General features: G+C 40.9%; 2 protein-coding genes across 3 annotated transcripts in view; both read left to right on the top strand.

Annotated features, from left to right (window-relative positions):
* The first annotated feature begins 4290 nt into the window (after positions 1-4290).
* olfml1 (olfactomedin-like 1) lies at positions 4291-16652 on the top strand. Of its 2 annotated transcripts, none has more exons than XM_037766184.1 (8): positions 4291-4745; positions 8089-8192; positions 8299-8489; positions 10559-10662; positions 11004-11195; positions 14523-14703; positions 14800-14959; positions 16211-16652. In XM_037766184.1, the coding sequence occupies exons 1-8, from the start codon at positions 4617-4619 to the stop codon at positions 16365-16367; spliced, it is 1218 nt and encodes a 405-aa protein (XP_037622112.1). In that variant the 5' UTR covers positions 4291-4616; the 3' UTR covers positions 16368-16652. The 2 variants fall into 2 exon arrangements, with proteins under 2 accessions (XP_037622112.1, XP_037622113.1); XM_037766185.1 differs by lacking the exon at positions 4291-4745 and adding an exon at positions 6832-6874.
* A 1731-nt stretch (positions 16653-18383) lies between these two features.
* Positions 18384-26109, top strand: part of si:ch211-266k8.4 (USP6 N-terminal-like protein) — a 43513-nt gene continuing 35787 nt past the window's right edge. Inside the window, exons 1-5 of the mRNA XM_037767049.1 lie at positions 18384-18609; positions 19909-19996; positions 21270-21377; positions 24008-24200; positions 24595-24720. Coding sequence (XP_037622977.1) covers positions 18467-18609; positions 19909-19996; positions 21270-21377; positions 24008-24200; positions 24595-24720 — 658 coding nt within the window. The 5' untranslated portion in view covers positions 18384-18466. The remainder of the gene's footprint in view (positions 18610-19908; positions 19997-21269; positions 21378-24007; positions 24201-24594; positions 24721-26109) is intronic.

Genomic DNA, 26109 nt, shown 5'->3' with positions numbered 1-26109 from the left:
TTTAGTCCAAACAAGTCCAAGAAAACACAAGAGCAACCGCAAAAGACAAGAGTACAAAAATCTAGGAGCCTGATTTAGTGAATGTACCACTGTGGGTGACGGAACGATCTGGCGATGAGTTGTAGGAAGACCGGGGTAGATATACTGCTGGTGATTGTGGTGATTGATTTCAGCTGCTCCTGCATGCCCGCCCAGAGGAGGAGTAGGAGGAGGAGACAGAAGGCCACACCTCTCAACACACAGACAGACTAGACAAACAGGGAAACATAAACAGGAGAGACAAGGGCAGGGAAACAAAGGAAACACAAGGAAACACTAAGCTGCCAATCAGATAACATGACAGATGATTTAGATGAAGAAATCAGTGAAGTCAGTTTGTGGAGGTTGATGGGAGAAAAGCAGTCTAAATATATATCAGGTTGTACAGCTGTTTCTAAGGTTCCTAAGTTTGAGGATAAATCGGTACCAGTTGACAGTAGGAGGTGATTCATTTTGTCTCTAATAGTTAGGATTTTATCATTAAAGAAACTCATGAAGTCACTACTACTGAGGGTACTACTGAGTACAAGTCACAGTGATTCAGAGTAACCCCAGGTGGTCTGTATCACAAAGGAAACAAATAGAGAAAAGTTGGATAAGAAAACTAGACACCGTACATCCCAAAATGAGAAGTAGGGGCTCCACAGTGTGTAACAGTTGATGGACAGTGCACAATCTTTCTCTCCCTAACCCCTTACCCTAACCCTAACCTAACACTATTGGACTCTGACTGACGGTGTCCACCCCAACAGGCTGGGTTTGCTGAATGCTAGTGGCTAGCCTGCAGCACGCTGTACAGTCATCTCTATGTGACTGACTGTTTACATCTCTCACACACACTCAGGAGTCTTCTTCTCCGACATCATCTCAGGCCACTGTTTCTAGTGCTAGCCCCCCCTACTGTCCTCCACGGGCATCCATCTCGCCCACTAGCTCCACTCACTAGTGTATAATGCCCTTCACAGCCTCTAACACTCCTGTTAGGATTACTCCTAGATTAAACATTAAATATCCCAAGCGTTCTGCACTAATATCTGATTCAGCATATGTCTCATGTCCCATATATCCTCAAAGGATCTCCACTATTACAAGACCAAGGTCCCTAAATTTAAAATCTGGTGGTATTAACCATCAGAACCTGCTATATTGCATGCTGCTTCCCACTGCAACTACATATCCTGAACCTGTTAAAGCTAATATTGCTTTGCTAAATGTGAGGTCAGTCTCCAACAAAACCTTTATTTTAAATTACTTTATTAGAACTGAGGACCTTGATTTCTTATTTTTAACTGGAACATGGTTAAGACCATGGTCACAGCCAGTTATATTGAACTCTGTCCCTCGAATCATGAATTCTTCAGCTCCCCTCGGAGCCGTGGAGGAGGCCTTGCTGTAATTTTTAAAAATAATTTTTAGTGCAGCCTTATCACTGTCAATAATTTCGCAAGTTTTTAGGGAATGATGTTTAAAATGAACTCTGTCCTTCCAGTTCTCTGTATAGTCATTTATCGACCCCCAACTCGTAACCCTGTTTCTAACTGAATTTTCTAAACTTTTAGCCTCAGTGATTCTCAACTATGATAAAATTATGATCGTTGGGGATTTTAACTTTCATGTTGATAATATCACAGATCAAGCTGCAACTGAGTTTTTAAATATTACTGAGTCCTACAATTTTGTCCAACATGTGCATGGTCCAACCCACAACTGTGGACACACACTAGATCTAGTGTTTACACTGGGCTTGAACCTTGACAGTCTCTCCATCAGAGATCTTGCTGTGTCTGACCATATGTGTATCCTGCTTAATACAGTCCTCCATGCTACTATAAAACCTCAAAAGCAGAAGGTACAGTTAAGTGTTCACAATAAAGACACAGCTCAGTTTTTCTCTTCACTTTTTAACACTGAGAGAGACAATCTGTCTATTTTTTCTGATACAAACAACCAGTTATTAGCTTTTAATCAGTTATGCCTACCTACCCTGGACATAGTGGCTCCTTTAATAACCAAACATAAAACCACCACCAAAATAGCCCCGTGGATGAATGAGGACATCCATAGCCTTAAAAGAACCTGTAGAAAAGCTGAACGCAGGTGGAAGTCCAGTACATTACAGGTTAATTACCGGCTGCTCAAAGACCTACTGACAGCATACAGGTGCTGGCGAGCTAGCCAGATGTATGGTGGACTGAGATAGCTGGAAGCTCCGCTTGAAAGCCTGTCTGAGGACGACCCCATGATATCAATTCCGATAGTTGTATTATCACTCTTTTACATCCACTACTATTGGTTTTGTGTTATTAGTCCTACTTGTATTAGTTATTACAGCTGCTGTGCTATTATTGTGGCTGCTTCCCTCTCTCTCTCTCTCTCTCTCTCTCTATCTCTCTCTCTCTCTCTATCTCTCTCTCTCTCTCTATCCCCCCAGCCGGTCTCGGCAGATGGCCTCCCACCCAGAGCCCGGTTCTGCTCCAGGTTTCTTCCCAGTAATCGGGGAGTGTTTCCTGGCCACAGCGCGCTTGGTGGATCTTGTTGGGTCTCTAAACTATGGTGTACGGTCTAAGACCTGCTCTATATATAAAGCGTCTTGAGATAACTTCTGTTGTGATTTGACGCTATACAAAAATAAATTGAATTGAATTGAATTGAAATAAAATGATTATTATTATGAACACTGAACAAAGGCCCGCTCCCAAGAGACTGTATGTTGTAGTATGTTGTAGTATGTTGTAGTGTGTTGTAGTATGTAGTAGTATTCTTGTTGAGATGTGGCGCCATCTCATGGAAGAAATCTGATAATGCAGAGGTCTGACAGAAATCGAAAATACTAAAGATCTCAACAGATGATGTTTATCAAGATGATGGGATACAATGTTGCTTTGTTAGCATGTTAATGTCTTATCCTCTACTATCCTTGTCTTGTTCACATACAGTTGCAAATACAGCAAAGCTCTGTATTTAAGATGCGCCAGATCAAGTCCAGGGTTAAAAGCTGACAACCAGATGTTGTCTGACGTAAAAAAAACAAAAAAACAGGAAACAGGTCCAGGTGGCTCTAAAAAGCACCAGATGGAGATTAAAGCCGTCCACCAACAACAGAGACAACTTTTGGACTTAAATCACTCAGAATATCATCTGGATCACCATGAATGGTAATAAGACGAGAAACCACAACACTGCCAAAAATGTTCAAACTTAGATTCTATTTGAATTTCTTAAAGCTGAAATAGGCATATTGGAGCAAATATGATTAAAATATATATAAAACTGTCACTATATCCTGACAGTAGTGCATGAGACAGGTAAACTGAAAATAATCATGTTCCTCTGTGTCCTCCTGTGTCCTCCGGTGTCCTCCGACAGCTGCCTCCGTTGAATGAACAGCCAATAGGAACGCTCTCTCTCTGAAATGACCTGTGATTGGTCAAAGTCTCCCACCACGGGCTAGATGTTCTAAAGCCTGAAAACAGAGCCATGAGGAGGAGCAGAAGTTTAGTTTTCTCTCAGAACACTTGAATTACAATATGCTGAAAGGTTATTATGGGATTTTGACCCAATGATGCCAGAAACAGTCTGCCTACTGAAGCTTTAAGATGTCTCTATTCTAACTTGTTAAGCCGTCAGTCCCCTCATTCAAAATAATCATTACTTTAGGAGGTTATGGTGATATTAGACAATAGCATGTCTTTTACATTATAGTCTAGAATTAGGAGCAAAGAAATTACAAGGCAGCTATGTAATATCTGCTTTGTGGCTATATAATTTACTGTCAAAATAAAACCTGTAATCCTGCCAGTGGAAATACCCTTTGTGTCTTGCTACATAAAAAAAAGAAATACTTGCGTAGTCTTGGTGTGTTTTGTATGTTAATGATGTTTTTTTTATTTAGATATTATTAACAGTATGTATTTTTCACACAAGATGATGTGGTGCTGATCCTCTTACTGTTTAACAGCCTTACTGACCAGCTTCTGCTCTGTGAGATCTGAGGACGTGTCAGTGGGCCATCTGGAGAGTATTACACTAGAAAAACTGCAGGATTGACCACAACTGTCTTGGTTGTTTCTGGTTCTTACTTTCTCGCTCTCTCCCCCTTCTCTTTTGGTTTTCTCTCTCATACCTCAAGTACACAAACTCCAGAGAGGGGAAAGGAGAGAGAGGGGGTCGGGGACGGAGGGTGGAGGGGGCAGGAGGGGGGGGGGGGGGGGGGGGGGGGGGGGGGGATTGGGAGGGACCGTTGGTGAAATTCACTTGGATCCAAATCCACTGGAGAAACAAGACAGAAAGTTCTGGAACTACAACTCTTACAGGACTAAATGCTTATTGAGCACAGCAGGAGGAAAAAAATAACATTCAGCCATTAAAGGACCCTTTCAACACGGTTTTAAACAGTGACTGAACTCGTATGGATTGATCTTTTTTTTCCTTTGGCTTATTTTCAGTGTGTGCTCTGCAGCATAAGAAACGGTCAGGAAACGGTCTCATTGTCCCTGACAAGGCTTTTCAGACGTTGTTACTGCAACAGCAGCAGCAGCAGCAGTTCTAGCTGTGACTCGTTGACAGAAGTGCTAGTAATGTCAGGCAGAGTGGTTCCTGTCCTTCTCCTATCCCTCTATCTGACTGTGGGTTCAGTCCAGAGCCAGGGTTCCTCCCAGGACGCCTTCATAATCCAGTACCTGGAGAGGAGACTGTCTCAGATGGAGGTAGGTGCCCGCTGCACTTCTATTTGACATCAGGTACCTGGATCCATTAGGAGACGTCAGATGACTACAACCTCAATCCTCGCTGCTTTTTTTCTTGCAATAATGTTAGAAACGTCAGACCTCAAAATGAGCAGAATAATCAAAATATAATATATAATATCACATGTATACCTACACCATACTCAGATCATCTGGCTGGCAAATGTTTTGCCATCCTCTCATTACCTCCGCCAAGGCTGAAGGCCTAGGAAGGAGGTTATGTTTTCACTGGCGTTGGTTTGTTGGTTGGTTTGTTGGTTTGTTGGTTTGTTGGTTTGATGGTTTGTTGGTTTGTTGGTTTGTTTGTTGGTTTGTTGGTTTGTTTGTTGGTTGGTTTGATGGTTTGTTGGTTTGTTTGTTGGTTTGTTGGTTTGTTGGTTTGTTTGTTGGTTTGATGGTTTGTTGGTTTGTTTGTTGGTTTGTTGGTTTGTTGGTTTGTTTGTTGGTTTGATGGTTTGTTGGATTGTTTGTTGGTTTGTTGGTTTGTTTGTTTGTTTGTTTGTTGGTTTGTTGGTTTGTTTGTTGGTTTGTTGGTTTGTTTGTTATGATCTCTTGAGAATATCTATGAATGTGTTAGTCAGATCTGTAGAGATACTCTATGTCTCAGGGAGGTACGGTAAGGTACTGTAGGCCTACTTAAATACACTTTTGATTTACTTGTACTTTACTTGAGTAAATTAGCTCCACCTTTACCAGCTGCAACATTAAAGTGATGTACTGCATTACTAATTATAATCCAATAATATAATACATTCTGAAGTTTACTTCTGGCACTTTGAGTATATTTTAAAGCTAATGCTCTTATACTTTTACTTAAAGGGACAGTGTGTAGGATTTCAATGGTAAATGGACTTTTATATAGCACTTTTCTAGTCTTCCGACCACTCAAAGCTCTTTACACTACCTGTTAGCATTCACCCTTTCACACACACATTCATACACTGATGGCAGAGGCTGTCATGCAAGGAGCCAACCTGCCCATCAGGATCTGATCTATATACTCAGTCACACACCGATGGCTATGCCTTCCGGAGCAATTTAGGGTCTTGCTCAAGGACACATCAACTTGTGACCCAGAGAAGCCGGGGATCGAACCATCGACCTTCCGAACGGTGGACGACCTGCTCTACTCTCTGAGTCACAGCCGTCCCATTTAGTGCCATCTAGCGGAAAAAATAGAGTCATATTTTTTTGACGGCGCCACAGCGCAAAGCACAGAGTGTCTCCTTCACTGGTTGAATGGATGCACCCAAAACCGGCTCCCCATCCCAACCATGTCGTTCACAAATGGACTTCTAACGGTATTAAATTTGTTTGTAAGCTACAGCACAACAAAGTAGGATACAACAACAATAAACACAATGAAAATGTGTATTAAAGTTAATGTCTAATGAAGGGCTCATTCTAAGCTAACAAAAATACAATGATTCTTAGTTTCAGGTGATTATACACTAATGAAAATATAGTTAGTTAGCATGGTTTTCCATTTCTGCTAGTGATGGGAATTCCAGCTCTTTTTAGTGAGCCATATCATTTGGCTCAGCTCACCAAGAAGAGCCGACTCTTTCGGCTCCCAAACGGCTCTTCATTTTACCACTTCTGCCTTTTATGATTCAGCCAAATTTAGCGAGGTTCTGACCTATGATTAGTATGTGTGCACATATATCACTTAAATTATTCAATATAATTATACTAAACCTTATAATTTCCAGAATACCATAATTTGACATGCTGCTTCGTTTCCGACTGTCACTCATCTTGTCTGCTATTCGCGCACCGCACTCCTCTCTCTTTCTCTCCTGCTCTGTACCTGTAGACCCCCGTCCCTCCCTGCTTGATGGTATGATCCTTGTCTGTCATCACCTGATTGGTCGCACAGATGTCATTAACCCAACATTCAGTCACAGTCAGTGCATGGAGTGCCCGTGGCGCGGAGAAGATCATCCTATCATTCTGCCTTGAATTAATAAAAAAAAAAAAAAAAAAAAATGGCTCCCATCGTTCACTTAAAAGAGCCGGCTCGTTCCCGACCGACACATCACTAATTTCTGCCAGTAGATTCCCCTAAATCCTACACACTGGACCTTTCAGTAAGTTTTGAATGTAGGACTTTTACTTGTAACAGAGTATTTTACACCGCGGTATTGCTACTTTTACATAGGTGCTAATTGTGTGACAATAGTAAATGCTAAAACATCAAAATGTCTATTGTAGTGAGAGATCAACTTAAAGTTAACATTAGCTAACAGTCTATTGAAATGAGCAAGGGTGTGTTTTATTACCTCCGCCAAGGCTGAAGGCCTAGGAAGGAGGTTATGTTTTCCCCGGCGTTGGTTTGTTTGTTTGTTTGTTTGTTTGTTTGTTTGTTTGTTGGTTTGTTGGTTTGTTGGTTGGTTTGTTTGTTTGTTGGTTTGTTGGTTTGTTTGTTGGTTTGTTGGTTTGTTTGTTGGTTTGTTGGTTGGTTGTTTGTTGGTTTGTTGGTTTGTTTGTTGGTTTGTTGGTTTGTTTGTTGGTTTGTTGGTTTGTTTATTGGTTTGTTGGTTTGTTGGTTTGTTTGTTGGTTTGTTGGTTTGTTGGTTTGTTGGTTGGTTGGTTTGATGGTTTGTTGGTTTGTTGGGTTGTTGGTTTGATGGTTTGTTGCTTTGTTGGTTTGATGGTTTGTTGGTTTGATGGTTTGTTGCTTTGTTGGTTTGATGGTTTGTTGGTTTGATGGTTTGTTGCTTTGTTGGTTTGATGGTTTGTTGGTTTGTCGGTTTGATGGTTTGTTGGTTTGTTGGTTTGTCCGTTTGGAGGATTACTCCAAAAGTCCGCGATGGATTTGTATGACATTTTTTTTGGAGGGATGGGGTGTGGCACAATGAACAATCAATTAGATTTTGGTGGTGATCCGGATCATGATCCAGCTTCGGGAATTTGTTTTAATAACTCCGGTCAGCCTGTGCATTAACACCACAGGTTGACCAAAGCACACTTGGTGATTGTTGGAAAGAGTAACGACTACGGTTTAGGTGAGTTTTACTTTGTTTCTGTCCAGTTTGAATGAAGTGTTTTACGATGCTCCATTACGTACAGCTGATCTCAATATAAACTAAAATACACGTGGATGATGGCGCAAGGTGCACAGAGAGGGGGGGCAATCATACTCGGGCAGCTTGACGGAGGTCTGCGCTCTCCGAGTGCCATTCTAGTGGCTTATGAATTCACTAGTTGTAAGAGAAAGAATGTTTTTTTTTCTTTCAAAAGGCACGCATTCTTCCTTTAATTCTGTGTTCATAACACTTTCTCTGTGTGTCAACAACATCAGGAGCGTCTGAATCAATGTGAGCAAAAGACAGTGAGCGTCACCCAGAAGACCTATGACCTCTCCTCTGAAATCAGGAGTTATCTGTCCACTCTCAGTGTCCTGAGGTAGGCCTAGCTGTAAAAAAAAACTACTTTGCAACTTAATGAAGGAACTACAGCAATTACCTAAAGTGCATGAAAACTGTGATAATTAAAGTGTTTTGCTCTGTAGATCAGAGGTGAGGAGCCAGGTGGACAGCGTGTCTGTGCGTCTTGACAGGGTGGAGAGAGAGTTGGAATATCTTGAAAACAAGATTCCCACCCAGACTGACATTGAGATGGAAGAGGCACTGCTGGAACAACAGATAAAGGCTGCTGAACTGGACCAGCTGAAAAAGAAAGCCACGATCAGAATGGAGAATGGTAGGAACGTGGGCTGGTAAACAGTGTGTGCGTGTACTTGTACATCTATCTTTGTGAGGACCAATTTGAGCAGTGTTCACCGACCATTTTCATACCACTCTCACTCACCACTAAGCTTCATTCCAGATGTGCATGTCTTTGTGAAAATATCCGTGTGTTGAAATGATCAGATGAGATGATGAAAAATGAGAAGAGCCTTCTGTGTGTGTCCTCTTGGCTTTACTCGTTGGCTTGTTTTGCTCACTTCAGTTTCTCTTCTTGTGCACTGATTTGTTTAAGCTGAACAGCCAATCAGAGTGATTTTTCTCACCGACAGGTTCCGCCACCGATTCAACATGCTGAATCGACCGAAAAACCTCCAACATGGGCAGACTAGAGCCGATAGTGAGGGACACACCGCAAAAACTACACTGACAAAACGATCACCAATGGCCCCAAACTGTCCAACGACTGACCGTCTGCTTGGTGTGTCAGGGCCTTTAGACTTTCAGAATGAGGACATTTTTGGAAAGTGAGGACATTTTGGCCTATTTGAGAGTTCAGACTTGGTATAAGGTTCAGGTTAGAATAAGGTTTAGGTTATGGTAAGGGTCACAGGCGCAGTTTGCGTTGGTTCAGGGGGCTCACTGAACCCCCTAAAAATGCATCTATATTTTTTATTATAATGCAGAACTAATAATTTATTCTTATGATGACTATTATCTTGTTGTGTCTTCTTATTGACAGAATAACAAACCAACAAGATAGGAAGATAGATTTGTGGTATTTCTATATACATATAGCCTAATAACACCAGACATTCTCTGTCCACACACAGTGAAGCATGCACTTTCTGTTAAACCATGTAAATAAACCACGTACCTATCAGCTGTGTGCTGAAGATCAAACTGGAGACGTAACCACTTAAAGGTGCTGCTTGTAACTTCTTACACATATAAATCGGGTCAGAGTCTCATGCGTGCTCGTGCGTGGCTACGCTGTTCCAACACAAACTACGCAGAAGCACCAAAACCGCAAAATTAGTGAAGCCCGTCTTGCAAAACAGTGTCAACTCTTCCTTCTCCAGCCTCCTGACTGCGGCCAGAAGACACAGGGGAGCTTTGGTCTCCAGGGCCAGAGTCTCTGCTCCTCTGCCTGCCTGCTTGCCTTCACTCACACACCGCGCTCGTTATCACTCGCTCCACCTCTCACATGCATGCGTGCACACTACACACTGCAGTAGACGGGAGTCTGAAGCAGGAAACACAGTATCTGCATTGATTCATGGAGAGACCTTCGTCATTACTGCCAAGCAGCTGAAATATAGAGTGACATTGTGGTTTTAGCTGACATGTGTCGCCTAACTGTTTTGAGTGATGCTCATTCATGTCTATGTAGAGCGAGCACAAGCGCGAGCAACAGGACGTTGACTTTCGTTGACTTAACGGACACAGGTGTCGCTGTTAACAACCAATTTCTGATTCTTACAAACAGTCCCTTCAAAAGATGGGTGAGTAGAAGGCTACTTGCTCTTTTCTGACGTTTGTGTTATTTTTAAACAGAAAACAGGTTTTATACTGCGATATTTACTAAAAATGACAACCAATACAGCCAACAGTAGCCTCAGTAAACTAACAGGTGATCTCTTGGTGATCCTTCTTCAGACTTGGTTTTAAGGTTCAGGTTAGAATTAGGTTTAGGTTAGGGTTAGGGTAAGGGTTAGGGTCATTCATTTAGTTGTGATAGTTAAGGTTAAGGCCCTGACACACCAAGCCGACTGTGGGCCGTCAGACAGTTTGGGGCCATCGGTGAGCATCTGTCTGCCTAATTTTTGCGGTTTGTCCTGCACCGTCGACTGTAGTCTGCCCGTCTTGGATTTTTTTTCGGCCGATTCCGCATGTTTAATTGGTGTTGGCGCCCGTCGGTGAGAGAAACACTGATAATGATTACAGCATTTATCTGTCTAATGGTCAGTGCTTGTGTATGACAGGAGGAGAATGAAAGAGCAAAACCAAAGAAACAGATACAGAATGTACTGTACAGGACATTGTGCTACAGTTCATTCATCGTCTTATCTCTAACATCCTCAGACTGCAAAACAGCCCTGAGTCAAATCAAGTCTCTCAAGATTGTCAAGAAGGCAGGAGACACCTATGGTTCCTGGTTCAAGGACCCCTCTGAAGGATCAGCTAAGGTCTGTTCTTTTTAAAGATGACGTGATTACAGTAATAATGGAGTGTTTACAGTGGAGAGACAGACGTTTTTCTTTCTGGGGAGCAGACTGTGCTTATCTTTCTCTCAGTGTGGAGCTGCTGGTGGACAGATCTAAATTAATTGTATTTTTTGGGATAATTCACCCAAAGACATTCATCAGCAAGGGAGATATCTAATGTAAAAAAATAAGCAAAGTTGCCAATTGCATGAATACCACAGATTAATAATGTTATATTTATACCCAGAATGGAATGTCAAAGCTGAGCTGCACAATACAATTTCCACTCACTTCTCAACTGGTCACATCTGTAAATCTTTCAGGTCTACCTGCTCAGTGGGATTAATAACAACACTCTGCTGGAGTACATATCTCTGTCCAGTTTCACAGAGAGCACCAGCACACCACCAGTTAAGGTGGTGCAGCTGCCTTTCCACTGGAAGGGGACAGGTCAAGTGGTCTACAATGGATTCCTCTACTACCACAAGGCAGACACTCCCAACCAGATACTGAAGGTGTGTGAATCAAAGCCTAATAACGTATGTTTCACATCAAGGCGTTTCTTTGTTGATTTGCACTGTTTTTAACTGAATAAAACTGTTTGTTCATTCAGTGGTCAGGCTGAAGATAGCATTGCTTGGCAAACTGCTGCGCAGCTTTTGGCTGGAGACTGAGTTCAGATCATTTCAAAGGAGCTTAGTCATTGGGAGTTGATTTTGCCATATTTCCTGTTAGCTGAGGTCAGTGAGCTAACAATGCCAAAATAAACAATTTTGTTCCAGTGAACTGAGCTGACTTTCAGTAAAAAGTCCTTTTAACAGGATTGTATCAGGATTGTCTGTAATATCTCTTCAACTATTGGATGAATTGCCATTCAATTTTGTACAGACATTTATAGTTATCAAAGGATGAATCCTACTGACTTTAGCGATCCTGGCCTTTTCTATAGTGCCACCATAAGGTTGAAATTTGTGTTTCTGAGTGAAACGTCTCGACAACTATTGGATGGATTGTCATGAAACTTCTTGCTATGATCAGGTTAAAATTTTAATTTGTAGAAATAGTTTGGCTTATGACCAAATACCTGATAACATTCCCATCAGCCTCAGCTGTATTTTGGTTTAGTGCTAATTAGCAAATGATAGTATGCTAACACCATTAACTAACATGATAAACATTACCTGATAAATATGCAATTATATCTATGTTTCCAAGATCCTATGTTCTCAGAGTCCTATGTTCCCAGTGTCCTATGTTCCCAGGGTCCTATGTCCCCAGTGTCCTATGTTCCCAGGGTCCTATGTTTCCAAGGTCCTATATTCCCCAGTTCAATATTCTGTTAACACACATTAAGTCAACTTTTCAAAAGGTTTTATGTTGTCAGGGACTCATTTTCCCAGTGGCATATGTTCAACTCCTTGCTATATTCAATTTGACGAGTTCCCACAATAGCTCATGTGATACAGTATTAAGCGAATTGAGGCTGGGAACACCTTTTTCAGGTTCCCATTATGTGCTTATGTAGAGCTGGAAAACCAGCCTGTTCTCATTCCCAGGTTGTCAGAAGCATACATATTTTAACACAAACCATGATCCTATTCCTAAACCTAACTAAGTAGTTTTGTTGCCTAAACCAAAGTGATGCCAAGGGGTACCCAGGGCATTAAAAAGTGACGCCAAGGGGCCATGACAAAGCATCGGTATTTGACGCCCTGGTAATGAGATTGTGCTAGTTTCCAAGGTCCTATATTCCCCAGTTTTATATTTTGTTTACACACATGAAGTAAAGTTTTCAAAAGGTTTTATGTTGTCAGGGACTAATTTACCCAGAGCGCTATGTTCAACTCCATGCTATGTTTCGACGAGTTCCCATGTCATATTAAAAGGGACTGTTTATAACTTATAATACACGTATAAATCAATCCGGGACGGTGTCCCATGAGCGCTCGCGTGTGGCTACGCTGTTCAGACTCAGACTCCAACACAAACTACACAGAAGCACCAAAACCTCAAAGTTGTATCTAGTGAAGCCCGTCTGTTAAGCAGTGTTGGCCGCGGTCGGAGGACGCGGGGGAGACCGTAGCTTTGGTCTCCAGGGCCAGAGTTTCTGCTATACTCTGCTCCTCTGCTCCGCTGCCTGCCTGCTTGCCTTCACTCACACCTCGCTTGACCTCACGTGGATGCGCGCACACTACAGAAGAGTTAGTTTAGCTCTGAGAATATCTAGTGAATGTATGATGGGGCTCCGCAGCGGGAAACGTTATCGTCTTCAACCGGGGCTCCGGTGTCGCCCCTGTTCTCTCCGGCCGTGGTCGGGAGGCTGAGGCAGGAAAAGCCAACACTAGGATCAGCAGTGATTCATGGAAAGACCTTCGTCTGGTCAGCTAACATTACTGCCAAGCAGCTGAAATATAGAGTGATATTGTGCTTTTAGCTGACGTGTGTCGCCTCACTGTTTTGAGCGATGCTCGTTCACGTCAGTAGAGCGAGCACAAGCGTGAGCCAGATGCTGACTTTCGTTGACTTAATGGCCACAGGTGTTGCTGTTAACAAGCAATTTCTGACTCTTACAAACAGTCCCTTTAAATAATTAAAATAAATTAATCTCATTAAAAATAAATACATCATTAGCCCAAAATGTATTATCATTATTATATCATGCATAATTAATTATGTGAAAAAGATGTATTTTAATTCACTGAGTCTTCCTGAGCAGAGACAAGCATGATGGGTAACTCTTTATATTAATAGTTCTCTGCTTCCACCAAGTGTTCACATTATGTACTGCAGATACCTTCATTAAATTACTGAAGCAGTGTGTGAAAAAGACATGGTGGGCCTTTCTCAAACCAAACCCTACCCACTTCGTGACGGAGTGAACTACATTTGTAGTAACACTCAGCTGAATGAAGCACCCTCTTTTAGGTATAATATGTAAGAATTAACTAAAAAACAAAGTATAGACTGATACAAAAATAATTCCTCTCAATCATCACTTCATCACTTGTCTTCCCTGTTCCCTCCGGCCGCGGTCGGGAGGCTGAAGCAGGAAAAGCCAACACTAGGATCAGCAGTGATTCATGGAGAGACCTTCGTCTGGTCAGCTAACATTACTGCCAAGCAGCTGAAATATAGAGTGATATTGTTGTTTTAGCTGATGTGTGTCGCCTCACGTAGCGCGTGCACACGGGCGAGCGCGAGCAACAGGACACTGACTTTCGTTGACTTAACGGCCACAGCTGTCGCTGTTACAAACAATTTCTGATTCTTACAAACAGTCCCTTTAAGCGAATGGAGCTGGGTAACATTTTTTTTCAGGATCCCATTATGTACTATATAGAGCTGTGGAACCAGCCCGTTCTCATTCCCAGGTTGTCAAAAATGTACATATTTTAACCCAATCCACGATCTTTTCCTAAACCTAATCAAGTAGTTTTGTTGCCTAAACCTAAGTGATGCCAAGGGGTACCCAGTGCGTTAAAAAGTGACGCCAAGGGGTCCTGACCAAGCAACGAGTTGGGAATGAGAACGGGTTGGGGGAACATAGGACGCTGGGTACATAGGACCCTGGGAGAGCACATTTTCAGAACCAGGGAACATAGGAATGACCCCCTAAATATCCGCATGTTAAGTTCATGTTATGCTGATGTACACTACTGATGTATGTAGCTAGAAGCAACGGTGTGCACATGTACAGCCTCACAGAGTCACTTGCATGGCTTTAGACTGTCTTGTTTGTAGACATCCAATTATGTGGTTAGAAACTGACAAAACTGAAAAGAAATCAGAACTATAATGATAGCATTTCTGAATTTGTCTATTTCCATCTGTTTCACATAAAGGTAGACCTATTGAATGGTACAGTGGTGGACAGTACACTGGTTCCAGGAGCAGGTCGTCTACCGGTCTACAATCTGAACCCCAACACCTACCTGGACCTGGCTGTGGATGAACTTGGTCTCTGGGTCATCCATGCTGACCCTGAGTATGGAGGAAACCTGGTCATCACCAAACTGGATAAAGGTAGAGAGTACCACATCTATGCATGTCCATACATATATATATATGTAACGTAACTTGGTCTATAATAACGCTTTATGTGTTTGTTTCTCACCTCAGGAAGTTTGGCAGTAGAGTATACCTGGGATACACAATGTAGAAGCCGTGATGCTGAAGGAGCCTTCCTAATATGTGGGACTCTCTATGTGGTCTACAACACACGCTATGGAGGTCGCTCCACCATACAGTGTCTCTATGACATCCATGACACCATCCACAGGTTGGATTACACACAGACAGACCTCTGTTTTTAGAGGGGGTAGGGGTGGGGGACCGGGGATGTCCCGGGATGGATAAATAATCAACAATGGATGTCACATAGAAGTGGTGTACATCATCTGAAAGCTGGAAACCTGAAGATTAATTTGAGCACAGCTCAGCACTGTGTGTCAAGTTCTTCTAGTCACTAACAAGAAATACAAAATAATTAATAAATTAATTATTTAATTAATTACAATAAATAGTGAAAGTGTATAAGGGCTTAGAACATGATGATAGAAGTATCTGATGGTCATCCCCATGCTCTATTATGTCTCATAAATTGTTGCCGCAATCTTTAGGTTGATACCATTTGTTACACAGATTTGGTGATAAATTTAACCATTTTCTTTACCACTGGAGAATTGATAAAAATTATCAATAATCCCTCCAAAATACCACATTAAGACACCAAGACCTTGAAAAACACCATAGAAAAAGCCATGCTGTGATTTGATACCAAAAACTTTTGACATTTGGAGATTTCTGCAGGAATTGCATTTTTTGGCGATTGGATGGCGAGCTCTGGCTGTGATTATGCTAGAGGTCACCGCAGGTCATTTTATACAGTGAGGTAAAGTTTCAAAAAATGGTCTCACTACAATGAAATGGCTCCTATGGGGACTAACATCATCACACATGGATACAGTTGGGCTCATTGGATCCACAAGAGTCTCAGCTTTCTCAGTGATACCAATTTATGGAATTCAAGACTGTTTAGGGACCCCAGTATGCAGAAACATTCAGATACACCATTTTTAGAATAGGAGACAATAACAAAATGATTCTGCATTCAAAAAACTGCATGTGATTATCATAAAGTGGGCATGTCTGTAAAGGGGAGACTCGTGGGTACCCAGAGAACCCATTTTTCTTCACATATCTTGAGGTCAGAGGTCAAGGGACCCCTTTGAAAATGGATATGACAGTTTTTCCTCGCCAAAATTTTGCTTAACTTTGGAGCATTATGGATGGATTATGGATTCCTTGGTTTCATATGATATTTGTCCCTTCACCCTAGCTCTAAAACTGAACCTGCTACAGTCTCTGAAAGACAGTAAAGTAGCCCACGATCCCACAGGTCTCAGGGGGTTAAACAAACTTTTTTATTCAGATTCATACACTTTGCATTCACATCATCATGGTTTCACAATAGAAGCAAATATCTTAATTTGATTCTACAATTTCCCTTTTCTGTCCCATCCAACTGCAGTGATGAGAGTCCTGTAATGTTCTTCCCAAAGCGCTACACCAGCCACAGCAGCATCCACTACCACCCCGGAGACAAACAGCTGTACGCCTGGGACGACGGCTACCAGACAATATACAAAGTGGAAACACGCAGAAATGATCAAGTCACTGCAGAATGAAGAGGATCTATGGTGTTACTCTTTCTAAACTTGTGTTATCACTTCCAAGAATCCTAAAGGATGCAATAAACGTTACGTGTAAAAGCATCAATTGAGGAAACGTATCAATGACTGGCTTATAATCAACTGTTGTTCAGTATAGTGATCATTTGCTGGCAATGGATGCTACCCTTATCACTTTTAATCATTATAGACATAAAGATCTTGTCAAACCAAAGGCATTTTATACATCATGAAGGCTTTATATTTTGTATCACCACAATAAAGAACGTTAAGTGTCATGTGTTTTGATTTGCCCTCAATGAATGGTTTAAAACATATTTACAAGATAGACTGTGGTATGCTGGTTCAGATGTGGCGCAGTTGAGCATTTTTGTCATCAGATAATCTGTTATTACATTTTTAACATACCCGTTGAGGTAGCTTACTAAAACACCGTCTGGATGCCTATCACACTGAGTCACCACTGTAGAGGTATGTATGTGCATTATATGTCATACATACCTCTACAGTTGCCCAGCTGCACCCACATACACACACAGCACAGCATAGCACAGCACAGCATTTAACATTTTGCAGTATGTATGCTGTTGTTTTAACTAAAGTTTTCTTCCTTTCCATTTGAAGGATTGAGTTCAAGCCAACATACTGTAAGATAAATCTTTATGAAGTAAATTAACTGGAGCACTATCTGGTAGGTATGAAGGATGGAACCTGCCAAAATAAAAAATAAATGAATAAATAAATGAATAAATATGTTATTATATAATATAAAAAAATAATTTAGCCATTAATTAATTGATAAATTGTGACATAAATTAATATTTCTTTTTTAATGTGTTAATTGTATTTATTGACTCTTCTGATTAATTTTTCCTTTTATTTATTTATGTATTTATTTTGTATTATACTGTATATATGTATATGGATTTAACCATAGACATACTGTATATACAGTATGTCTATGGTTAAATCCATAGACACATACAGTATATTCAATTCAATTCAATTCAGTTTATTTTTATATAGCGTCAAATCATAACAGAAGTTATCTCGAGACGCTTTTTATATAGAGCAGGTCTAGACCGTACTCTATAAAACCATAAACATACTGTATATACAGTATATCTATGGTTAAATGTCTATGGTAAATCCATAGACATATATACTGTATATACAGTATGTCCATGGTTAAAGCTGAAGTAGGCGAGATTGGAGCACATATGATTAAAAAAAGTTATTTTTATAAAACGGTCGCTATATCGTGACAGTAGTACATGAAACAGGTAACCTGAAAAAAATCTTGTTCCTCTGTGTCCTCCGGTGTCCTACGGTGTCCTCCGGTGCTCCTAACGGCATCTGCAAGATTTCACAGACCAGAGGAAAACAAGCAGTCAGAGCTGATCTGAGGTCTGCTGTCCAGCTGCCGTCTATGAGAGCCGGCTGTCAATCACTTGCGAACTCCGACCAAACGGTCAAACTAGGCAGCGCTGATCAAATATGAATCAATATTCTGTTACGTTAATGCCTATTCCTCTCCTCACGTTTTCAGAATCATCTTGCAGTGCACAGTTTAGCTGTAAAATGAGAAAGTTTGTGATGCTGCCTCCATTGTAGTAGGTCATATGACCGGAGCACAGCCAATAGAAAAGGTCTCTCAATGAAATGACCTGTGATTGGTCAAAGACTCCCGGGCTAGATGTTCTAAAGCCTGAAAACAGAGCCATTAGGAGGAGCAGAAGTCTAGTTTTCTCTCAGAACACTTGTATTACAGTATACTGAAAGGTTCTTATGGAATTGTTGCCCAATTATGCCAAAAAATGTACTGCCTACTGCAGGTTTAAATGTCTATGGTGAAATGTCTGTGGTTAAATGTCTGTGGTTAAATCAGCCTTAAACGTCTCTGATTCATCCCGCCCATTTTCAGTTGATGATGACGTAGAAAAGGGGCGGGTCAGACGGGACCGTTGAGGCTGACAGCAGTGAGCCCAATACACATACATCCAGGAGGAAGCCTCTCACTCACCAACAGGGCATTGTTGGCTGCTGGGATCTTTGAAACCGACCAAATTGTGTCCAAGCAACTGTGTTTTATAAGTATGAGGAGGAGAAACAGCAGTAACGCCAGCAGGAGAAGCTCAACAAGTAGAAGACGCAGTGAGAATTTGCGTTTTGATGAATTCGGCTTCGCTCTTACTAAACGAAAGGAGCAGAAAGTTCATCATCGATGTCATGATTCCAGGTGGGGAGGAAACGTTCACGTTACCGCTATCTCCTGAACACGAGCTAGTTAAACTAACAGCTAGTTCAACTAGCAGCTAGTTAGCTCTAGCTGCTAGTTGAACTAGCTAGTTAAACTGTTTGTTTGCGTTATCTAGAATGAACCAGAGCATTTCAAGTTGTTGAGGACAGTTCCATCAACGCTTGTATTCACCACTATAGTGTTCACTTCTTATTCTGGCACAGTTCCACCCATATTCTATTCTATTGAACAGTATTATTTTCATTGTGTTAATGAACATTGTGCTAGTGGGTTAGGGTTCATGTTAGTGATATAATGAATATTGTGCTAGAGGGTTAGGGTTCATGTTAGTGATATAATGAATATTGTGCTAGAGGGTTAGGGTTCATGTTAGTGATATAATGAATATTGTGCTAGAGGGTTAGGGTTCATGTTAGTGATATAATGAATATTGTGCTAGAGGGTTAGGGTTCATGTTAGTGATATAATGAATATTGTGCTAGTGGGTTAGGGTTCATGTTAGTGATATAATGAACATTGTGCTAGTGGGTTAAGGTTCATGTTAGTGATATAATGAATATTGTGCAAGTGGGTTAGGGTTCATGTTAGTGATATAATGAACATTGTGCTAGTGGGTTAAGGTTCATGTTAGTGATATAATGAATATTGTGCTAGTGGGTTAGGGTTCATGTTAGTGATATAATGAATATTGTGCTAGAGGGTTAGGGTTCATGTTAGTGATATAATTAACATTGTGCTAGTGGGTTAAGGTTCATGTTACGTTGCTAATAATACTAGTGTTACATGAAGTTCAACCATTTGGTGGCCAATAAATGAACTAGCAGTAAGAATAAATAATTAAAAAGGATGCTGAATTGGTGCTTTCTTGACACTATGTACAAACCTTTGAGACAGCTCAGGTGGGGTAATATAAATGTCTCCATGGCGTCACAAATGAATTATTTTAGTTGGATAAGTTACTTTCAGTACGTCTAACTGTAGGTTGTATGTACTGTTAACCCTGAAGCTGTGGAGCAAAGTCCCCCACATCACACTGGAATGATTTCAGCAATGAAAAGCAAAAGTAAAATTCTATTCATGAACACTTAAAAGGAATCAATACTGAATGATGTCAGCGTAGACGCATCAACTCAGACTGTAAGCATTGACGATCATCCTTCTTTGAATCAGATGACGAACACTCCATGGCAGAAAATGCCAATATATCTGCCTGAACCCAAAGAAAAAAAAGAAAAGCTGAATCAGTCCATGCTCACCATGTTGTGTTGTGTTTGTCAGCTACCCCCAGCTGAACTCAGTGAGGGTGAAAGAGCTGTGTGAGTTGCTCAGCTACTGGAATGGAGCCAGCTTTATCTGCAAGAGCCAGGTGAGACTACAAACTACTTAACAAAAAGTTAAAATGTTTATAATTAGGGATGTCAATGGATTCAAATATTTAATCGCATATGTATATGAATCGCATGATTGTCCGTAGTTAATCGCGATTAATCACAATTTTTTTATCTTTTTAAAATGTACCTTAAGGCCCAGACATACCAACCTGACATCAGAGAACTAGCGGCGATGAAGACGACTTGTTGCGACTCTCACGTTGCCTTTGTTTTGGCCGACAAGTTGCACTCAAACTTACTGCAAAGACTACAGGCGACGGCCAGTTAGCACGTACGTTCTGCGCCTGCGTAAGAGGAATTAACTCTCCACACCAGAAGGTGGCGGTAGTCTGTGTTCATCATTCAAAAAGGGAAACAGGAAGAGCGACGACGGCGAATATACAAGCCGTTGTTATGATACGTACATGAAACAAAGCAGCGTTTGCCGACCATTTTCACACCACTCTCACTCACCACTTAGCTTCATTCCAGAAGTTCATGTCGCTGTGAAAATATCCGTGTGTTGGAATGATCAGATGAGATGATGATGAATAATGAGAAGAGCCTTTTGTGTGTCCTCTTGACTTTACTTGTTGGCTTGTTTTCCTCACTTCTGTTTCTCTTCTCGTGGACTGATTAGTTTAAACTGAACCGCCAATCAAAGTGATTTCTCTCAGCGACGGGCGCTGCCTGATTCAACATGCTGAATCGGCTGAAAAAACTCCAACACAGCAGACTAGAGCCGAAGGTGCGGGACACACCGGAAAAACTAGACTGACAGACGCTTAATCATCGGACGTCGGATTAACCGCCATTAATGGCAAAATAATCTCAAATTTTTTCTCTGTTCTAAATTAACCTGAAAGGGAGATATGTCAAATATTTAATACTCTTCATGTACTGTTAATTTCATGTGATTATCATAAATGTCATGTCTGTAAAGGGGAGACTCGTGGGTACCCATAGAACCCATTTACATCCACATATCTGGAGGTCAGAGGTCAAGGGACCCCTTTGAAAATGGCTATGCCAGTTTTTCCTCGCCAATTTTTAGCGAAATTTTGGAGCGTTATTTAGCTTCCTGAAGCTAGTAAAATCGCAAGTTGCGTTAATGCGTTAAAGAAATCAGTGGTGTTTAAATGAATTTGAGTTAACGCGTTAACTTTGACAGCCCTATTAATAATCTACCTTAATTTTGCGGTGCCATTACCATACAGTAATTGTTTCATCAGACAGCTTGTTTTCTTCACACATTTTCTTTGTTTCCAGATTGAGCGATTTATCAGGATGGGTATTCCTCCAAGTCTGCGAGGTAGAGTGTGGAAGTGTCTTCTCACCATTGACAGTCTGAGAGAAACCAGTGACTTCAACTACCAGGTATGAGACATGCACTGGAAAGGACAACTTGTTATCCTTATGCGATTAATGTTGCTTACTATAGTACTCACTTGCAAAAAGATTTCTTCTATTCTACTTTTTCTAATGTTATATTTTACTCACTTACTTTTATTGAGGCAGTGATTTCCAGAATGAAGTTAATGTGTTAGCAAAAAGAAATACATAGAACATCGTAAGTATTAAACAGCCATCGCTGCATCATTTCAAAGTATTTTTTACCATGTTAATGTCAACTATTAATGTGTGCAAGTTGGCATTCATTCTGCAGTAATGGTCATTAGTCGATTGTTAGAAAAATAATTAGCAAATATTTTGATGATCGATTAATTGCTTCAGCCATTTGTCAAGCAAAAATAGAGAAAAAATAAGAAGTATTCACTTGTTTCAGCTTCTCGGATGTGGGGATTTGCTGCTTTTGTTCATAGTATTTTTGTAAACTATATATTTCTTTTTAGTTTTAGACTGTTGGTCGGACAAAACAAGACATTTGAAAATGTCACCTTGGGTTCTGGGAAGTTGTGATGGACATTTCACTATTTTTGACATTTCATAGACAAAATCGATTATTCAGAAAAATAACTCAAAAATAACTCAAAAATCTTGATGATTTCGAAATCAAAGCGGAGGTCTGGGGGTCCTCCTCCAGAAAAATGTGAGTTTCAGAGACTTTGTTCCTGCATTCTGGTGACTTTTAAAGAATGAAAATAGCAAAAATAATAAGTACACTGCAACAGCATTTTTAATCTTAAATACTTATTACTTACTTACTTATATATACTTATAATTTTACTGTTAATTCTCAGGAATGAATACAGAATAATCACCCCTCTGGCGTGAACTTCTGTGAATCTCTGTCATAAACTCATATTCATCAGTTTTAATTCATTCATGTTTTGCTCCTGCTTGAGTATTTATATCTCTTAGTTCTCTCCATATCGCTCTCCTTCTCTCACTCACTGAAGGCTCTTTCAGACACAACCCGATAACTACACCACGGCACCCATCTTTTATTTTTTTTTCCGCTGCGTTGAGCAAAGCCCAACTTGGGGCGCTGTGTATTGTGATGTGCGGCGCACACAGCTCAAACCGAGTTGTGTGGCGAGCAGCTCTCTTCTGCCAGTAAACAACATTTGGTGTAGCTGTATAGTGTATATACAGCTCTGGAAAAAATTAAGAGACCACTTCAAAATTATCAGTTTCTCTGGTTTTACTATTTATTGGTATGTGTTTGAGTAAAATTAAAAATGTTGTTATATTTTATAAACTACTGACAACATTTCTCCCAAATTTCAAATAAAAATATTGTCATTTAGAGCATTTATTTGCAGAAAATGACAACTGGCCAAAATAACAAAAAAGATGCAGTGTTTTCAGATCTCGAATAATGCAAAGAAAACAAGTTCATATTAATTTTTAAACAACACAATACAAATGTTTTAACTTAGGAAGAGTTCAGAAATCAATATTTGGTGGAATAACCTCGATTTACAATCATAGCTTTCATGCGTCTTTGCATGCTCTCCACCAGTCTTTCACATTGCTGTTGGGTGACTTTATGCCACTCCTGGCGCAAAAGTTCAAGCAGCTGGGCTTTGTTTGAGGGCTTGTGACCATCCATCTTCCTCTTGATCACATTCCAGAGGTTTTCAATGGGATTCAGGTCTGGAGATTGGGCTGACCATGACAGGGTCCTGATCTGGGGGTCCTTCATCCACACCTTCATTGACCTGGCTGTGTGGCATGGAGCATTGTCCTGCTGGAAAAAACACTCCTCAGAGTTGGGGAACATTGTCAGAGCACCAAAGAAGCAAAGAAGAGCTGTAACTCATTATTTGAGATCTGAAAACACTGCATCTTTTTTTGTTATTTTAACCAGTTGTCATTTTCTGCAAATAAATGCTCTAAATGACAATATTTTTATTTGAAATTTGGGAGAAATGTTGTCAGTAGTTTATAGAATATAACAACATTTTTAATTTTACTCAAACACATACCAATAAATAGTAAAACCAGAGAAACTGATAATTTTGAAGTGGTCTCTTAATTTTTTCTAGAGCTGTATGTATAGTATATATATTGTCTGGGTGGAAACAGTAGAGCTTATACACGCTATACAGTGCCAGAAACAGGTTGAGATAATGATAAGGAGAAAAAAGGTGTGAACATTTGTCATAAATTGGGAGAAATATGGGAGAATTGTGACCCAGGGAAGAAATATGTGAGTCTCCCAGGAAAATCTGGAGGGTTGGCGAGTATGGTTTAAAAGCAGAACTGTAGACTACGTTTAAAAGTGGTCACTTTGTATAATATGACTTTTATTGAACAAAATATCAATAAAGACAGCAGTGAGATGCATTTGTATTCTGGCTAACCAATTTTATCATGCATCTTGGATTTCCTTCATATAAATGCAGCACCAAGGGTTGGCAAGCAGATGTTGCCATTTTGGCTCAGTGCTTCCTTTCCACCATCATGATTTTTGTTTAGTTTGACTAATCCAGGCTGGCTGTACATTTACTTGCTGCTAGACCAAACCTGGTTATTCATTCACAGAAGAGATGTTATTGATTGATTTCTAATAATGGGATGTGTTGGGCTGTCTCCTACAGAAGTGTTTGTTAGAGGTGCGAGGGCCCCTGGTGGACTTGGGAGTCAGTGAGTACGGCATCCTGTCGGCAATCACCACACTGAGCGACACCCAAAACGATCTGGGTTTAAACCATCAGCAACCCTCCAGCTGCCCCGAGCCCAGATACTCCGTAGACGACATCACACTCTTCAGACAAATCGCCCTGGACCTACGTGAGCTCAAATAGGGGAATGAAGTTGTAGGCTTAGTGTGTGTATGTCGTTTTGTTGAGAAACATGGTCTCAATTTTTTAAAGGGAGGATATTTTGGCTAAATTTAAAACAGATTACTCAGTCCTTAAAATGTTGTAAAATGGGTAAATGTTGACTTTTAGTATTACAGTACACTCTTTTTGTTGTGCATCGCACAATGCACTTCTTTTCTGGCAATGCACCGTGTCAAGGGTTACAGTTGAAGTTAAGTAGTGACCAGAGCACAGCTTAAGAAATAAATGTAAATGAAAAAGAGACAGAGAATCTCTGGGAACACCAGGTACAAGCAGACTTCAGGTCTATTGTTGGAGGAAAAGTAGAAGCATACGTCAGATTAATTTGACCTGTTCCATAGAGCGCTCCTTCCCGACCCACCGCTCCCTGATGGGGGAGAGCCCAGAAGCCATTGAGGGTCAGGCTAAACTCTTCAGGGTCCTCATCGCTTACGCCAAATACAGCCCGCAGGTTGGATACAGCCAAGGTAATGGATCATATTCTAATAATACTATCTTAAAACAGTATGAAGTTCCTCTTTCTTTGTCTTTATTTGCTTCCCAGCTGTAAATACTGAAGTGATTATCATCAGGTTGTTGGTCCTGTTCTAATTGCCTATAGGGAGGACATTTATTGTCTTTTCAGCTTAATTATGTTCCCTCACTCATTGGGCCTCTCTCAAACCGCCCTCTACACCCTCTCCCTACCCACTTCCACTCTGTTTGCACATTTGCGTGGAGGGTCCGCCATTTTTAGTGCCACCCCAAATCAATGGTCGTGTCTAGAAGGGAACCAGCAAATTGGGGAAACTCTTGCGAGATGGGTAAGGTTAGGCATCGACCTTGAATAGTTAAGGTTAGGATAGGTCGTCGGGCAGTGAGTCTCAAGAGTTTGCAAGTTTTTGTAGCTCTAAGATCAGATTTTGCAATTTGCGGGTTACCTTCGAGACACGACCCAAATCAAGTAGCGGGGAGTGGAAGTGGGTTATATAACCCTCCAACAGCAAGTCTGCATCTATGCTGACTTACTGGCTACGTCCAACAGAGAGAGGAGCAGGGGGATCACTGGAACACATGCACATAAGACAAGCTTATAGGGGACTTGTGAGTTCTATCAGAAGCTGAGGAGCGTGAGAAAGTGGCATACTTCACCACATGAACGGGTTGCACACCCTGTGCGCTGTTATTGGCTGGGGGTTACGCCCCCACGTGGAGCCTAAAGGCTGTTTGCAGACGCCCAGAAGCGTCCAGAGTAAAGCAGAATAAGAAGAAAAGAGAAAATCCAGGCAGAGGGCTGCATGGTCTCTGCAGAAACAGACACCACCACACATTTCTAGTGGGGAATAAGTGATGGTTGAAAGGGATTATTTTTGTATCAGTCCATACTTTGTTTTTTAGTTAATTCTTACACATTATACCTAAAAGAGGGTGCTTCATTCAGCTGAGTGTTACTTCACTCCGTCACGAAGTGGGGAGGGTCCGGTTTGAGAAAGGCCCACCATGTGTTTTTCACACACTGCTTCAGTAATTTAATGAAGGTATCTGCAGTACATAATGTGAACACTTGGTGGAAGCAGAGAACTATTAATATAAAGAGTTACCCATCATGCTCTTCTCTGCTCAGGAAGTCTCAGTGAATTAAAATACATCTTTTTCACATAATTAATTATGCGTGATAGAATAATAATAATACATTTTGGGCTAATGATGTATTTATTTTTAATGAGATTAATTTATTTTAATTATTTAAAGGGACTGTTTGTAAGAGTCAGAAATTGCTTGTTAACAGCGAAACCTGCGGCCATTAAGTCAACGAAAGTCAGCGTCGGACTCGCGCTTGTGCTCGCTCTACATAGACGTGAACGAGCATCGCTCAA

This window comes from Sebastes umbrosus, chromosome 4 (assembly GCF_015220745.1).
Source record: "Sebastes umbrosus isolate fSebUmb1 chromosome 4, fSebUmb1.pri, whole genome shotgun sequence".
Taxonomy (NCBI): domain Eukaryota; kingdom Metazoa; phylum Chordata; class Actinopteri; order Perciformes; family Sebastidae; genus Sebastes; species Sebastes umbrosus.
The sequence above is the reverse complement of the archived record's forward strand: the minus strand, read 5'-3'. Positions and strand labels throughout refer to the sequence as shown.

Bases quoted from the DNA above. Each gene is read 5' to 3' on its own strand.
- olfml1 (XM_037766184.1), top strand. From the start codon at position 4,617: ATGTCAGGCAGAGTGGTTCCTGTCCTTCTCCTATCCCTCTATCTGACT. The intron at 11,196-14,522 runs GTGTGTGAATCA...TTTCACATAAAG, and splicing joins CTCCCAACCAGATACTGAAG to GTAGACCTATTGAATGGTAC. The intron at 14,704-14,799 runs GTAGAGAGTACC...TTCTCACCTCAG, and splicing joins CATCACCAAACTGGATAAAG to GAAGTTTGGCAGTAGAGTAT.